The sequence below is a fragment of the Polyodon spathula genome, unplaced genomic scaffold (assembly GCF_017654505.1).
Source record: "Polyodon spathula isolate WHYD16114869_AA unplaced genomic scaffold, ASM1765450v1 scaffolds_874, whole genome shotgun sequence".
Lineage (NCBI taxonomy): Eukaryota > Metazoa > Chordata > Actinopteri > Acipenseriformes > Polyodontidae > Polyodon > Polyodon spathula.
Genome location: NW_024472361.1, coordinates 2501 through 18379, shown reverse-complemented (window position 1 = coordinate 18379; position 15879 = coordinate 2501). Strand labels below are relative to the sequence as shown.

Below are 15879 nucleotides of genomic sequence, written 5' to 3'. Positions count from 1 at the left end.
ATCATCATCATCATCATCATCATCATCATCATCACCATCATCATCATCATCATCATCATCATCATCATCATCATCATCATCATCCATCACCATCATCATCATCATCATCATCATCATCATCATCATCATCATCATCATCATCATCATCATCATCATCATCATCATCATCATCATCATCACCATCATCATCATCATCATCATCATCATCATCATCATCATCATCATCATCATCATCATCATCATCATCATCATCATCATCATCATCATCATCATCATCATCATCATCATCATCATCATCATCATCATCATCATCATCATCATCATCATCATCATCATCATCATCATCATCATCATCATCATCACCATCACCATCACCATCATCATCATCTTCATCACCATCATCATCACCATCGCCATCATCATCATCCAAGACCAATCTGCCACTTGGAACCGGATGAGAGCCGATGGCCTGAATGACATCCCCTTGTTTGTGATGTTTTCATTTTTTTGTAACTACAGCTACAGTGTTGCACAACACACTCCGTCTCGCTTGTATTATTTACTCAGCTGAATCAGTAACACAGAGTCCTTGACTGCGATTGACCAGCAAAAGTGTGGAACAAGTTAGGAAATTCCCACAGAACACAACATGTGTCTGATCCTAACAGGCGAGACCACAGCCGATCCTTCAAATTAGACTTATCTGGAGGAGTCTGCATCCGCTGTGCTATAAAACGCAGGACTGGCAGAAGGACAGAAAGAGGCTCGGCACGTCTCAGTCAGCTTTGGTGCAAGATGGCAAAAGTTCTTCTCATATCGGTTCTGCTCGTATTCACGACTTGGTGCGGCACACATGGCAATGAAGGTGAGTTACTGCACAAACCACACTTAGGTGCTGTAGAATATAGGTGCTCTAAAATACACAAACCAGCACACAAACACACATGCATGCACACACGCACACACGCATACATTGATTTGTTGTGCATATAAAATCAAACTACTGGAACTGCTGAAAATCTTCGTGAAAATAGTCGATAATTGCCTATTTTGACAATCTAATTTAATTGATGACTTTAATAGGCCACCTTTGCATATCATTTAAAATAGTAAGAGAAAAGGAACACATAGTCATGCATGATGCTTTTTGAAGTTGTTTAAGATGCCTAATTAAAGCACAAACTAGTCTAACATTTTCACACGAGTGCCTATCGTTTCTATATCGCTGATTACTGATTAAAAATGGAAATTCTCACACCCTGAGGTTTTCATGCAGGTCTGTATATAAAGGATATAAATGACACATCTTGACAAATCACTGCTGGATTTAATATATTTCTGGTAAATCTGACAGCTAGAACTAAAGAGTAGCTCCTGAGCCCAGGTCAAAAGCATCTGGACTCAAACTATCTAAAAAGTTTTAATACACTACTTATAATAATCACGTAATTGCCTAACCCTGTCTTGCTGTGAACTGAACTTGTTTTGATGCGTGTAATGCCTGAGAACCTTCAACAGAGGTAGCACCTGTTCTTGGTAAGATAAAGGAGTTCTTGACTGCATGCCGAGTCACGATGAGCCAAAACATATTGAAGGTAATGGGAATCTGGAGAGGTAATTGAAAAAGGGCACAACCTGCTTCCGGGTGCTGCTTCTTCCCAGACAATCCATCACTATAGTGGGGTAGTGGGGGGGGGGGGGTGGGGTGAAGGTGGTGGTGATGTAACTAAGACAGAGAGTGGAGAGATATAGAACAAAAGTACAGACAGACTTTCTTTGCTTTGCTTCCTTTTTTCTTCCTACACCACCGGCACCTGTTCTGAAATCATTCCACAGTCCCACAATCTTGCAGAAGCTACTTTACGAACTACAATGTAAAACACACCTTCCCCCTTTTCACAGGTGCATTCTCCTTCCACGTGGATAACGTAATCCGAATCGTGGAGGACCTGGAGCGTTTGAGCCCGGAGCTGGAGATCCTCGATGCTGTAGAGCTCCTACTCTCAGCGGGACACTACGACAGCGCGCACCTTCGACTCCTGCTGGGAGACGGAACGAGGAGCGACCGCAAGCCCGCACCTTTAGAGCTGAGCCAGGATCAAACACACTTCATCAGCAGCCTCCTTCACCACAAGGTCTCGGGAGCCAGGGAGGGAGGGGTGGTCTTGACTCCAGATGGCACTTCGGTGGCAGTCGCCCCTCTTCTCATTGGCATAGAAGCCGGGCTGAAACAGAAGAGGCTGGCCCTTGAAAACGTAGACGTCCTGTACACAGCGTCCCTGGCGAAATATTTAGGTTTGTCCTTTGTCGGTCACCACGGGAGGCAGAACAGCGATCGTCTGGGGCCGGACGGCTGCTGGGATGATGTGAAGACCCCCCGGGTTTTTACCCTGATGGGGGACCCTTCTCCAGCCACCGACGCGCTTATTAACGGAGCGCTGGATGGCGTGATTTTGGGGGACCAGCTTTCCAAAGAGGGCAAGCCCCCCTCACTGAGTGCCCTGCTGAAAGGGTATTATCGGTACGGGGCTGAGGCAGCAGCAGGACTCCGTCCCGGGCTGCAGAGTCGTTTTAGACGAAGGAATTTCGCAGCTCTGGTCAGTATGCCGGTCCTGCAGGAGCAGACAGTGAAGTCCCTTACTCTGCACTGGGAGCTCAGCAGCCTGCCGCCCCTGAAAGACATTGAGGGGATCGTGAGAGAAGGGCTGCAGGACTTCCAGCAGAGGTACCTTGGTAAGTGAAGACCATTCCAAGTGCTTCCCTAAACTTTATTATTATACCTAACATTCACCATCATTCACTTACCCATCACCATACCTTTACCATGCTTTCACTGTGCTTTATTACACTTTGCTATGATTTTACTCGATAAACTTTATACAAGATTGCGCTCTCATTACATAAGCACTTGCTTCTACTTGCGCGACTACACGGTGGAAATGTTTGCAAACTCATAGCAAAGCATGAATTCATGCAACACACACAAACAGGGAAGAAACGAATATCAGGAAAAATGCTGATAATACATAGAGAGATATCTCTTGAACCTTGCAGACTGCCCCCCGGTGATCCCGAGATGTATGTGGGGGGCTCAGCCGTACCGGGGTACCCCCACAAACCTAATGCTGCCCCTGAGCTTCCTGTACATCCACCACACCTACCAGCCAGGCCAGCCCTGCACAAGCTTCAGCCAGTGCGCTGCCGACATGAGGAGCATGCAGCGCTTCCACCAGGAGGACCGCGGCTGGGACGACATCGGATACAGGTCAGCAACCACCAGGGGGAGCTAGAGTAATAAAATCCACTCTGGCAAATAGAATTGTCTTTGCAGAGAGCTTGGAGAAATGAACCAAACCCACTAGCGACACACGCTGGCTGTCGTCCGCCTGACACTAGCAAGGTTCTTCTGTCAAAAGATTTCACAGCAGTTGATGTCTTTGTTTCAATAATTAGGTCACATGCTATTTTATATTGTATGACTGCCAATGCATAATGCTGGGCTGCTGTACATTCTCACGTGGAATGACTGAAATAAAGATTAACCCACATTGAAAGGTTTTATACACAAGTGTCCCTATTGGCATTGTAAAAGATAAAATCTGGAAAAACATATTTTTTTTGCATTGGAGTATAATGCATCTTGCAATAATAATAATAATAATAATAATAAAAATAATTATTATTATTATTAATCCATAGAAGTACTCTAAAGTTGCTACTTTTGAATACTGCAAATATTCGTTTTCGTTTTTGCACAGTAAATGTTATATTTTTTGCTGCATTTTTGCATTTTTACCTTCAGCTTCGTGGCGGGTTCTGACGGCTACCTGTACGAGGGTCGCGGGTGGGAGTGGCAAGGTGCCCACACCAAAGGGCACAACTCCAAAGGCTATGGAGTGAGCTTCATCGGCGACTTCACCTCTGTGCTCCCGGACGCCTCCGCGCTCGCCCTCGTCCGAGACAACTTCGCCAAGTGTGCTGTGCAGGGGGTGCGCCTCGTCCCCGACTTCATCGTGCACGGGCACCGGCAGGTAGTGGACACCTCCTGCCCCGGGGACGCGCTCTACTCCGAGATAATGACGTGGAAGCACTTCAAGGTACGATCATTTAGGCTACTTTACCTGCTAAATTATTTTTAAGTACCTGCAAACATGATGAAAAATGCATGCCATAGTTTCCTGTCTTGAAATTTGAAGTTTACTGACATATGCTTGAAACAACGGTTATTTATGATATTTTAAAGAACAGCATTCAGAGTCATTCAGAAAACACACACAGACATGCAGAGAAACTGAACCACACAGACACGCAGAGACGGACAGATAAATAAACACGCTAAGTCTCGTTTTCTTGTTTTCAGACCATAGATAAATAATTGTACCTGGGCATAAGCAATGTATGTACCTGCCACCTGCTGTGGCAAACGTATCTGGAATCTTCCTCTGACTCATCATGGAATCAATATTCTATTATTAATAGAATGATGGCTGGTTCAGTGAGTGTTTCAGAGAGTAATAATACCTTAGCGTTTCAGGGTAAACAGACGACCAGAGCAAGATCTCATTCAGATGTTTACTAAGGTCAGCGTCAGGACACCACAACACAACCCCGAGCTGCTTGCAGGCAGCTCCTCAATAGAGATCCCTCAGTCCTGCGCAAGTAGCTGACTGGTGGAACCGAACACAAATCACAGAGCAGCAAATACAGACCACCCTATCTACATAAAGCTGCACTGTGCACATGAACCCCCTATCTACACAAAGCTGCATTGTGCACATGAACCCCCTATCTACATAAAGCTGCACCGTGCACATGAACCCCCTATCTACATAGAGCTGCACAGTGTACATGACACCCCAGGCAGCACATGATTACTGTCCAGACACAAAACACTCTTTACTAGAATTGAAGGAATACTCACAACAGAAAGTGCAGTTCTCAAACTACTTGGTTTATTTTAGCTACTCTGTAGCTGGAACAAGCAGCAACAGCTACTGTGAGGGTGATCACAGTGTCACAGACTGCAGTAAAGATAAACCACTGTGGGGAGTGGTTACGCCAAAATAGAAGTGTGTACAACAGTTAGGGGTCATGCTGTCTCACCAGTCCCAAACCAAAAGAGAACATTTTCAGTGTGTTGCTCCTCTTAAATAGCTTTCCATTATAGGTCTCTCCCTGTGACCAGGCTCCCCAGAGGACCTGTCCTGCCGTAGACGTCACAAACGCAGTTACAGTTCAGGGGCTGCAGAGAGAGCGCGCGAGACCCCCAAGTCACATGACCCACCCGGTTTCCCAAATTCCGCCCAGCCGGCGTTACACAGCTCCCCCCTAAGTTGCCTTGTCACCGAGGAGACCAACAAAGTCCCGAAAACAACGGGGGGGGTCCTGTACTGGCGTTGGGGTCTCAACCAAGAGCAGTCCGATTTAGGGAAGCAGTCCGCTTGCGCCGGGGGCTGTAAACCCACACCAGCTCCCCAGCTGTGAAGTGGCTGACGTTGTAGTTGTAGTTCTGGCAGCAGCCCAGAGCCTGAAGCTGTGGGCTGCCTCCAGGCGATCCTGTAGTCGTCGGGGGTATTCCAGGCTAGGTAGTTCGGTGACGAGGTCCGGTGGGCAGCCGAACGCCTTGCAAATAAGGTTTATTCACGCATTTGTCTTCTGGAGTTTTACTTATTTGAAGTTTGAAATTTTACTTAAGTGTACTTTTATGTAACTTCCTAGTTGGCTAGTGAAACAGAAAAACAAAATGTGTAAGAAATACTTATAAAACCTGTCGAACAAATTGCTTTGGTTTAAAATAAAATAAATGTAATTGCTTTAAATTATCCTGTTTTTTGGGGGATTTTGAGATGAGCGTGGGTAGGGATTCTTGGCTGGCGGTTGGGCTCTGGAAAATATTCCATGAGAATTTAAGCCCTGGTAGCAGTGGTGATCGTCAACTGGACCATGACCGTATGGTTGAAACCAGGCCGTCACTCTGCGGGTGGTAGGGGGTCGTCCCCGTTTTGTGGGTCCCCAGCAGATGGCACATCTCCGAAAACACCCGGGATTCGAAGTTCCATCCCAAGTTACTGTGGAGCTCCTGGGGCACCTCGAATCAGCTGAAGAACCCCTCCAGCAGTGCTTCAACCACTATCCCTGCTTCCTGGTCGGACAGCGCGTAGGCTTCAAGCCACTTAATAAAGTAGTTGAGGGAGACCAGGACAAATTGGTTCTCCCTTTCCAAGGGGGAGGGGGGGATAATGGGCCGAGGATTTTGAGCCCAATACTCTCCATTGGACCGCTGGTGGGAAAATGCTGGAGGGGGTGTATGACCGATCCCTTGTAGGAGGTGGAGTTGTATTAAAGATAAAGCAATCTGTGTACAACAACTAGGGGTCTCTCTCACCAGTCCCAAACCAAAAAGGAAAGGAGGAAAGCTTTCTCGTCTGCGTGGGTCTTAAATTACTGTTTAAATCTTTTTGTATTTTATTTTACAGGAAGTCCAAGCACCAGAAAGTTTTGAATAAAAATAACAGGATTAAAGTTCAGTCAAATAATAAAAAACAACAATTAAATGAAGATTCATGCAAGCAGCTGTGTGGTGTGTTTATTAAGAGTCATTTTAACGACAGAAATGCCAGCAGAATACACAGTGTCAAACATAAAGGGTATAGGAACTTGTAAAAGGGTTTAACACATCCAGGACTAAATGAGTGGTTCTGTCCTCCAGTGGAGACAATGGCATTTAATAGGTTAAGCAGAACCCCTTTCACATCTATCCCCATTGGCAGGTCTTGTATAAAAACAATCTGCTCAATTTCTCCCATGTCAATCTCTCTGCTCAATATTACCCCATTGAAATGTCTTGGGCACAATATAACTGTGAATGGGGTCAAAGCCTCTGTGTAATGTTTTAATTATTATTAATTTTTTTTACATTTTGACCACTTTTTTAACTTTTAAATTGCATTCCCTGCCTCAGAATGGCTTCACATGTAGCCGTATAGACCTCTCAGAACTACATTTCCCATCATCCTCCTGCTCACTGGTAAATCCATCTCAGTTACATATGTGAGCAGGAGGATGATGGGAAATGTAGTTCTGAGAGGTCCATGCGGGTACATGTGAAGCCATGTTGAAGTAAGGAATGCAATTTAAAAGTTTTAAAAAGTCAAAATGTAAAAAAAAAAAAAAAAATTAAAACAATGCACACACCTTAAGCAAACAGTTGTAGCAACACATGAAATAAAAAGGTCCTTATGTACCCTTTCGTATGACTCATATTTATCATATCAGCTTGGTGTTTGTGTTTTATGTCACTGCAATGTGACGACATTGTCGACATTGTCAATACCTTTTAGGATTTTGAATGTTTGAATCAGGTCGCTGCGTAGTCTTCTTCGTTCAAGACTGAATAGATTCAATGACATGCCTTTTAAACCCCAAATAATTCTGGTCGCTCTTCTTTGCACTCTTTCTAGAGCAGCAATGTCTTTTTTGTAGCGAGGTGACCAGAACTGAACACAGTATTCAAGATGAGGTTTTACTAATGCATTGTACAGTTTTAACATTACTTCCCTTAATTTAAACTTGACACTTTTCATTATATATCCAAGCATTTTGTTGGCCTTTTTTATAGCTTCCCCACATTGTCTAGATGACGACATTTTTGAGTCAACATAAACTCCTAAGTCTTTTTCATAGATTCCTTCTTCAATTTCAGTATCTCCCATATGATATTTATAATTCACATTTTTATTGCCTGCGTGCAGTACATTACACCTTTCTCTATTAAATGTCATTTGCCATGTGTCTGCCCAGTTCTGAATCTTGTCTAGATCATTTTGAATGACCTTTGCTGCTGCAACAGTGTTTGCCACTCCTCCTACTTTTGTGTCGTCTGCAAATTTAACAAGCTTGCTTACTATACCAGAGTCTAAGCATACTATACCAGAATCTAATGATTACACTTTTGTAATAATTGCAATAGTACTATGTGTGTGTGTTCCACAGTAAAACAGACATGCTTGCTGCATCAGCATTTGATATAATGCTTATTTTTCTAGGTTACTGGTTTGGCTTTATTTTTCAGGAAGTAGTTACAAAATGAGCCCACTAGGTGGCATAGTTTTTTTTTTTTAATCAATGTGAGTGCAAATAAAAAGGCTTAAATAAAAAGCTCTATCTGCAGTCCCAGTGTGTGTCTATCATTAGGCTGCCATCGGAGCTCATATTTCATATGCATGTGTGTGTTTTTGAGACGTGGTAGTTTCCTACCCCAGTTAAAAAACAGACGTACACAGACTGGTGTGCAGCGTTAGCGATATTATCCTATCAGCTATCCACACCACCTCAATAACGCTCATTTAAACCCTGCAGTCACGATTTCAGCTTGTGATGATCATGTGAATAGGGCAGCAGTAGCTTTACAAAGCAGTCTTTGCAGGTCTTTGTTTACTAGAGCAGGAAACTACCACGTCTCAAAAAACATGCTTATGAAATATGAGCTCCGATGGCAGGCTAATGATAGACACACACACACACACGCATGGCATATCAATTGCCTGCTTACTAACATGTCACTCCACTCCTGCAAATGGTTATTTGCATGTTAATCAAACACTTATTTATGACACTCAAAATAAAACAGAATCATTTATTTCACCATCATAGGCTAAGTGGTGACCCTGGGAAAAACAGATAAAGAGACTTGTCAAGGTTGTGAAGAATTTATCTGGGACACTGGGGTTAGTGAACCCCAGTGTATCACACCCAAGTGGAAGGACAAACCATCTGCAAAACAACAAACCATCTGCAAAACTAAAACTGTGGATCTCAAGTCTGCCCTTAGAAACGACGACCGTAGTAAAAGCATATCAAAGTAACAAAGCACAGCGAAAGCATGGTGTAAGCAGGTAAGCATTGCAAAGAATTGCAGGGTATGGTAAAGCATATTCATAAACATGGCAAACCAAGTCAGCTATGTTAAATACAACACAGTATAACCATAGGAAAAGCAGGGGAAAACTACAGGTAAAGGTAAACTTGTATAAGGGTCAGGAGACTATTCTGAGATCACATAGTGATCTGCAGCTGTGGCTAAAAGTTATGCATCACCTAGAATTTTAGGACTGAGACAAATACATATATAATCTATTTTATTTTTGCATCTTTCAGCTTGCTGCAGTACCTCAGCAGGAAGTGGTTTCTGATATTAGCCAGACCTACAGGAAATAGGTCAGGTCTGACAGGAAAAAAAGGTTGCGAAAATAACAGAAGGTGGGGGGTGGGTGGAGTGTGTGTGTGTGTGTTTGGAGGAATACAATAATATTCACCCCCCTCCCCCCCAAAAAAAAGGATCTAGGAGAAGTACAATGTTTTCCTACAGCCTCTTAAATTCTATTTCAGTCGCTGTGTCTCCTAAGGGGCTCTTAAAAGGAATGTCAAATGGAAAGAAGATGATTGAAGTTCCTCTGGGTCAGGTCTGTGGGTGAAGGTGAGAGGGAGTTTCTCACAGCTATACGAAGCTGCCAGCACAGAGGAAGGTGGGAGCTCGCTTTAAAACGAACCGCATTTCTGTAAAGTTGCTTTTCCTCGGCTGCACAACTATTATTTTTTTTTAAATAAAACCTTGTGGGTTTCAGAAGTGTAGCCCGTTTAAAATCGTCCCTGCCTCCTCCGCTGCTTTCTGATTGGCTAAACCCCAGCCCCAAGCCCCGCCCCTGCTTCCTGCTCCACGCCAAGATAGAAAAAAAAGGTAGAACAAGAAACCACAAAAAACGCTTCACAGGAACAAAAAAAGAAGAAGAAACACATAGAGAGGAGGAGAGATAAGGACTGGCAGCTTCTGCAACTGCTGTGCAGCATCTGGAATTGGGATACTGATAGACAGGGCACAGGGGATAACGAGAGAGAGAGAGAGAGAGAGAGAGAGAGAGAGAGAGAGAGAGAGAGAGAGAGAGAGAGGCATTGAGAAAAGAGCGGGGTAAAAATAGGGAAAGAACAATCAAGCGCGAGAGAGATCGAGAGAGGGAGAGATGGGGATCGGTACAGAACTCGAGATCGAGCCCCAGCAGCCTGGCACCAGTTTGTCAGAGGAGACCCCGCCAGCGCCCTCTAGCAGCACGGATGACAACACCCTGCTGAAAACCTACAAGTGGCACATAGGCACAAAACCAGGCGTCGAGGGGTTAAAAGCCGAGGGGGCGAGCGGGGAGAAGGGGGCCACCAAGTGGGGCAAGATGCAAACCTGGCGCAAGGCTCTCAGCGAGGACTCCGGGAGCGACAGAGCGGCAAAGCAGAGCAAAGACTCCAGCGCCACAGCGCCCCCTAGCAAAGCGGAGGACCCAGCCGGCGGCCATGAAAAACCACCGCGCAAGTCGCCCTTCAGGAGAGCCCTGTCCGAGCCCCCCGGGTCCATGATGGCAGTGATGAGTCCCAACAAGGAGCAGCAGAGAAGCCCAGAGGGGCAGTCCCCCAACGAGGGGCCCCATCAGAAGGGGGCCCTGTTCCGCAAGTACCTGAGATCGGTATCCCAGCGCTTCCGCAAGCCTCGGGCTCAGAACAAACCAGAGGCCCATGCATCCATGGACACCAGCACAGAAGGTGAGTTGTATTCTTTTATTATCATTATCACACCAAGGCGCATTGCAGCCAATCATGTCCTGGAAATTTAACAGGTAAAAAGATACAAGTGACTACTTTAGGGTCTGGCTGGAGCTTTAATTGGTTCAATTAAACCATTTAGAACAGGGTTGAAACAAAAAACAGAATTTCCAATTATGGACACCATGCACTACAAGCTGTCAGCTTTGATTTGACTTCAGAATGTGCAGGGAGTTTGGATTTTCCTTTTCAGTCCTTTCTGCAGTTCTTATACTCCACCACGTGGTGGCGCTGTGTGCTATGACATTCTGGTGTTTGCAATCATTCTCAGTTATTCTTATTATTTCATGGTAAGTCTGTGTGAAGTTGCTTTCACCTGAGCTTAGACTGTTCGGTTCTTGTTGTGTAACACAGGCTAGATAAGGCCAGTTATCTTTACAGAAGTAAGAGCCAGCGCCATCTAGTGTCCGCCACTTTGGTTTCCTTTTGTTTTGCTGGAACCAAGTAATATAAAAACATGGCAAGCAAACAGAACAGAAGCACAGTAAAAAAAAAAAATCACTCATTTCACGGTTTAAAAATATGTATTTAAAGATATTTCATGATTAAACATAGTATTTATTAATGCAGAAAAAATTAGCGTTGTCCCCATTCAAAATGCATAATGTTCCTAAACGTTTAAATGCTTACCTGAAAAACAGTACTAGCTAAATTGTCGAATATTTCGTTTTTTTTATTTTTTATCTCCACCTTTTAAAAATTCTATCAGTGAATTAGCAAACAAAATAAAACCATAAATAAATGTAAAGATAACCACAGACACATGAAATGTGCCCTTCCTGTACGGGACAGAGCGATCTTTAGCAGAAATATTACCTAACTTTGATGCAGCTGCTGTCTTTTTCATTTAAAGAAATCGTGCCACTTTCTGCAGTGCGTGTTCAAGCATTTACCGGAAGCAAACGAAACCAGCTGCCAGGTTCCTGAATGTGACCGGTAGTGTGTGGGTAAAGCAAGCGCTTGCTGGATTTATTTTGATAAAAATATGTATATTTACACTATTCTTAAAAATAATAAAAACGCTTGCTGTATTTATTTTGAACTCCATATTACACGACAATGGGCCGGTTTCACGGAAATCATAAAATCTGTGACAACCGTGAATTACATACAGCCTCACTAACTCATAGTGTAAACACCTCACACAGAAAATGAAGCTCTTTATCATTCAACTGAACATTGCTGGATTGCACCAAGGGTAGGGATGAAGTGTGTTGCTATCCTGAGGTCAAACGCGTGTACAAAATCAAGTGGACTACATTATAATAATAATCTTTATATAGCACCTTTCATAGTGGACCACCATCACAAGGTGCTTTACAAGATACAAGACTAGGGTGTGTGAACTATGCATCAGCTGCAGAGTTACTTACAACAATGTCTCACCCCAAAGACGGAGCCCAAGGAGGTGAAGTGACTTGCTCAGGGTCACACAGTGAGTCTGTGGGATTTGAACTGAAGATCCTATGTTTACAAGGCCTGTTCCTTTAACCACTGGACCACACAGGCTCCTTACTCAGCTTGAAGAGATAAAAGTAACATTTCTAGCGATTTCATTTCAACTATAACGTGCAGCAGACCCTAAGAGAAAGATGTGATAAAATAGTTTTGCAGAATTTTGTTTAATATAGATTCTATGTTACCATGGCAACAGACTCCTAAACTGGAAAGTAATAAATATTAGTTATGACATTATTTCCGTTTAAACGCTGCATTCATAGTCTGCGCAGCGCTGGTGAGAATGCTTGTTCTTTTTTTTTTTGTAAATGCGAACAGGAATAAGAAGAGAGATTACATCAACACAGCTTCCTCTTCTCCGAGTGTGCGCTGGACAGCACTTAACACTATCGACAGCACGGCATGCTGGTGCCTTTATCACGTGTGGCAGTGTTATTAAGCAGCTTCGTCAAGCAACATAATGCTTCAAAGATAACTCCAGGGAGATAACAGGCTTCCGGGCACATCAGAGCTTCATCCCAGCTTCCTGTTGCTTTAGATATTACATAGAAATAATTATCTCGCCTTCATGTTACCCATTCTTGTTTTGCTTCTGTTTTTCATCACATCTTTGATCAGCATGGTTCACAGAAATATCTACTAAGATGCTACTGGTTAGTTCCCCACAAGGGCTTTTTGCATTATCGATGTGAGACTAAAGGCAAGAGAGTGATTCGACAAACAGTATCACCTGTTGTGTGCTTCATTTGTGTTTTGAACAGAACCAGTCATTCAGCGACAGGCAGCTATTGTGTCAATGGGAACCTTTGTGACGCGTGTTTATCCCAACTGTAACGTGCTGTTTTGTTGTGGGATAACAGGAGTTGGAATAGCAGAGATGTTACCAATGTAAACAAACCAGTCTAACAACGAGGTAATGATGAGGGCACGGCAGAAGGAACCAGGGAAGCAAGCAGCAAACAGACAACAAGGACCTGTATCTTCCAGAGATGGTTCTGAGACACTGTGGCTGCAGACTAGAGAGTCGCTGTGGTTTAGACTCAAGCACTGACAGCCGCAAGCACACAGATAGGCTGAAATGAAGTGTGGCAGTGCAGGTATCGTTAGAATATAGTAGAGTGCATAACACCCTGTTCCGGGTGCCACTAAACATCAAAGAGACGTCTCGTACTCAGAATTGCTTTGTCTGCAGTTATTCAATAACTCCATTCATTAACGTGTCCTTTTCAAAACAAGAAAAGCTGTCCTTCCCCCACCTTTACACTGGAGTACCTCTCTCAAGTCCTGACTTCAGTTTACGGTCTGGGCACAGCAGTACAGCAGTACAGCAGTACATCAGCGCCCCGGATGAGAGGAAAATAATCCTCCAACCGGCTTTTAAAACCCAGAAGTTAATTGCCATTGCTTGGTGCTCAATTTTAAAGGCGAGGGAAGGATGACTTTTCTTGTATTGGCTACAATCTCAAAACTATTTTACTTGAAAGAAAGAGAAATAAAACAATGCTTACAATTCAATTGTCTATAAAGAAGACTGCACAGGATGTATTTGTAAGGGAGTGCACAGCTCAATGACAGGAAGCCAGCATGTTGCACTGAATCTGTGATGCTGATTCCTCTAACTGCATAAGAACATAAGAACATAAGAACATAAGAAAGTTTACAAACGAGAGGAGGCCATTCGGCCCATCTTGCTCGTTTGGTTGTTAGTAGCTTATTGATCCCAAAATCTCATCAAGCAGCTTCTTGAAGGATCCCAGGGTGTCAGCTTCAACAACATTACTGGGGAGTTGATTCCAGACCCTCACAATTCTCTGTGTAATGATGCCTTCGCCTGCTATCTGCTCATCTAGCTGCTCCTGGGAAGTCTACAGCTACAAGATAAAAGTGTAGGTGCCTCATTGCAGCTTCAGTGTCCCACAATGTGTTGCTTGCACAGGAAAATAAAACTGCCTCCTACTTCTATACACCTAATCACACTGAACCTTAAATAAAACTGCCTCCTACTTCTATACACCTAATCACACTGAACCTTAAATAAAACTGCCTTCTACTTCTATACACCTAATCACACTGAACCTTAAATAAAACTGCCTCCTACTTCTATACACCTAATCACACTGAACCTTAAATAAAACTGCCTCCTACTTCTATACACCTAATCACACTGAACCTTAAATAAAACTGCCTCCTACTTCTATACACCTAATCACACTGAACCTTAAATAAAACTGCCTCCTACTTCTATACACCTAATCACACTGAACCTTAAATAAAACTGCCTTCTACTTCTATACACCTAATCACACTGAACCTTAAATAAAACTGCCTCCTTAAATAAAACTGCCTCCTACTTCTATACACCTAATCACACTGAACCTTAAATAAAACTGCCTCCTACTTCTATACACCTAATCACACTGAACCTTAAATAAAACTGCCTCCTACTTCTATACACCTAATCACACTGAACCTTAAATAAAACTGCCTCCTACTTCTATACACCTAATCACACTGAACCTTAAATAAAACTGCCTTCTACTTCTATACACCTAATCACACTGAACCTTAAATAAAACTGCCTCCTACTTCTATACACCTAATCACACTGAACCTTAAATAAAACTGCCTCCTACTTCTATACACCTAATCACACTGAACCTTAAATAAAACTGCCTGCCACTTCTATCATTGCATTTAAAGCCCTGGTGTCCTGGAGTTGCATGTTATGCCAATGGAATTTCTTTGATGTCTGCCTCACTGCATTCTTCCACAGTGTAGGCTTCTTTGCTCTCTACTTACTATAGCAGACAAACAAAAAATCCACGCATTTTTTCATTTTAAATCTATACTGTATAAATATTACACATAGTTACACATGCACATGCAAAAATATCCCAAATATGTGCAAAACTTTTTTTTAATGACTTTTTGGAACATTAATAAGCACTGCATGTTCACAAATAAACCTCCACACATTATCAATGCATAACTGTTTTTTTTTAAGACCAGTCCACCTATTCAACTGTCTTTACCTCAGCTGTCAAATCAGCAGCCCTTTCTTACCAGTGCCCCACCCTGGCAGTAAAACACGTTTGCTTCTGTTAATGTGTACAGCACTACAGTGGGGTGTTATTTTTCAAGCACCAATTAAATTGATGAATTTCCCTGGTGAGAAATGTCCGAGTCTAATGAAAAAAGCATTACAAAAAAAGGTTATAACGGATAGATTTTATTAATATACATATTCATTTGCATTAATATGCACATGCAGGTTGTATTTTTGTTTTCTTTTTTTGCGTCTTGCAATTCAATGCATCTGTTTTTTTATTGATTAATTGTCCTCTATATATCTAATTGCCCCTCACTCTCTTTGAGCTGATATAGTAAAAATATTTCAGCACAGTGCAAAAACTCCACAGTTTCCCATAGTGTAACGCAGACCTGGGTTTGTATGACAGTTTTCTACAATGTTTTAGGACATCTCTATAGTATTGGTTTATATATAAAAAGGAAGCATTAATAATGAGAATGATGTAGCCCCAGCTTCTGTTCTTCTGTTCTCAGACCCTGTGGTTGCCCCCCTCCCCGTTCGCCTGTCCTGGGCCCCCCCTCAGGAGGTGCCAGTCTGGGACATCAGTAGCTGTACCCTGCTGGACGGACACATGGTCATCTCACGCGAGGACGAGGTACCCAGAGACCCACAGCGGGGCACAGCCAGGGCAACTGTAACCCACTGGTCACATCAATACCCTTGAATTACCTAACTGAACCAGTCAT

General features: G+C 43.2%; 1 protein-coding gene across 3 annotated transcripts in view; it reads left to right on the top strand.

The window, feature by feature from the left end:
• The first annotated feature begins 618 nt into the window (after window positions 1–618).
• The window catches only part of LOC121309108 (N-acetylmuramoyl-L-alanine amidase-like), a 16591-nt gene continuing 1330 nt past the window's right edge, over window positions 619–15879 (top strand). Inside the window, exons 1-5 of one of the 3 annotated variants that reach the window (XM_041241991.1) lie at window positions 619–865; window positions 1903–2733; window positions 3055–3265; window positions 3803–4097; window positions 15667–15788. In XM_041241991.1, coding sequence (XP_041097925.1) covers window positions 796–865; window positions 1903–2733; window positions 3055–3265; window positions 3803–4097; window positions 15667–15788 — 1529 coding nt within the window. In that variant the 5' untranslated portion in view covers window positions 619–795. Of the gene's footprint in view, window positions 866–1902; window positions 2734–3054; window positions 3266–3802; window positions 4098–5167; window positions 6518–15666; window positions 15789–15879 lie in introns of those variants that run through there. The other 2 variants (XM_041241990.1, XM_041241992.1) reach the window with 2 other exon arrangements.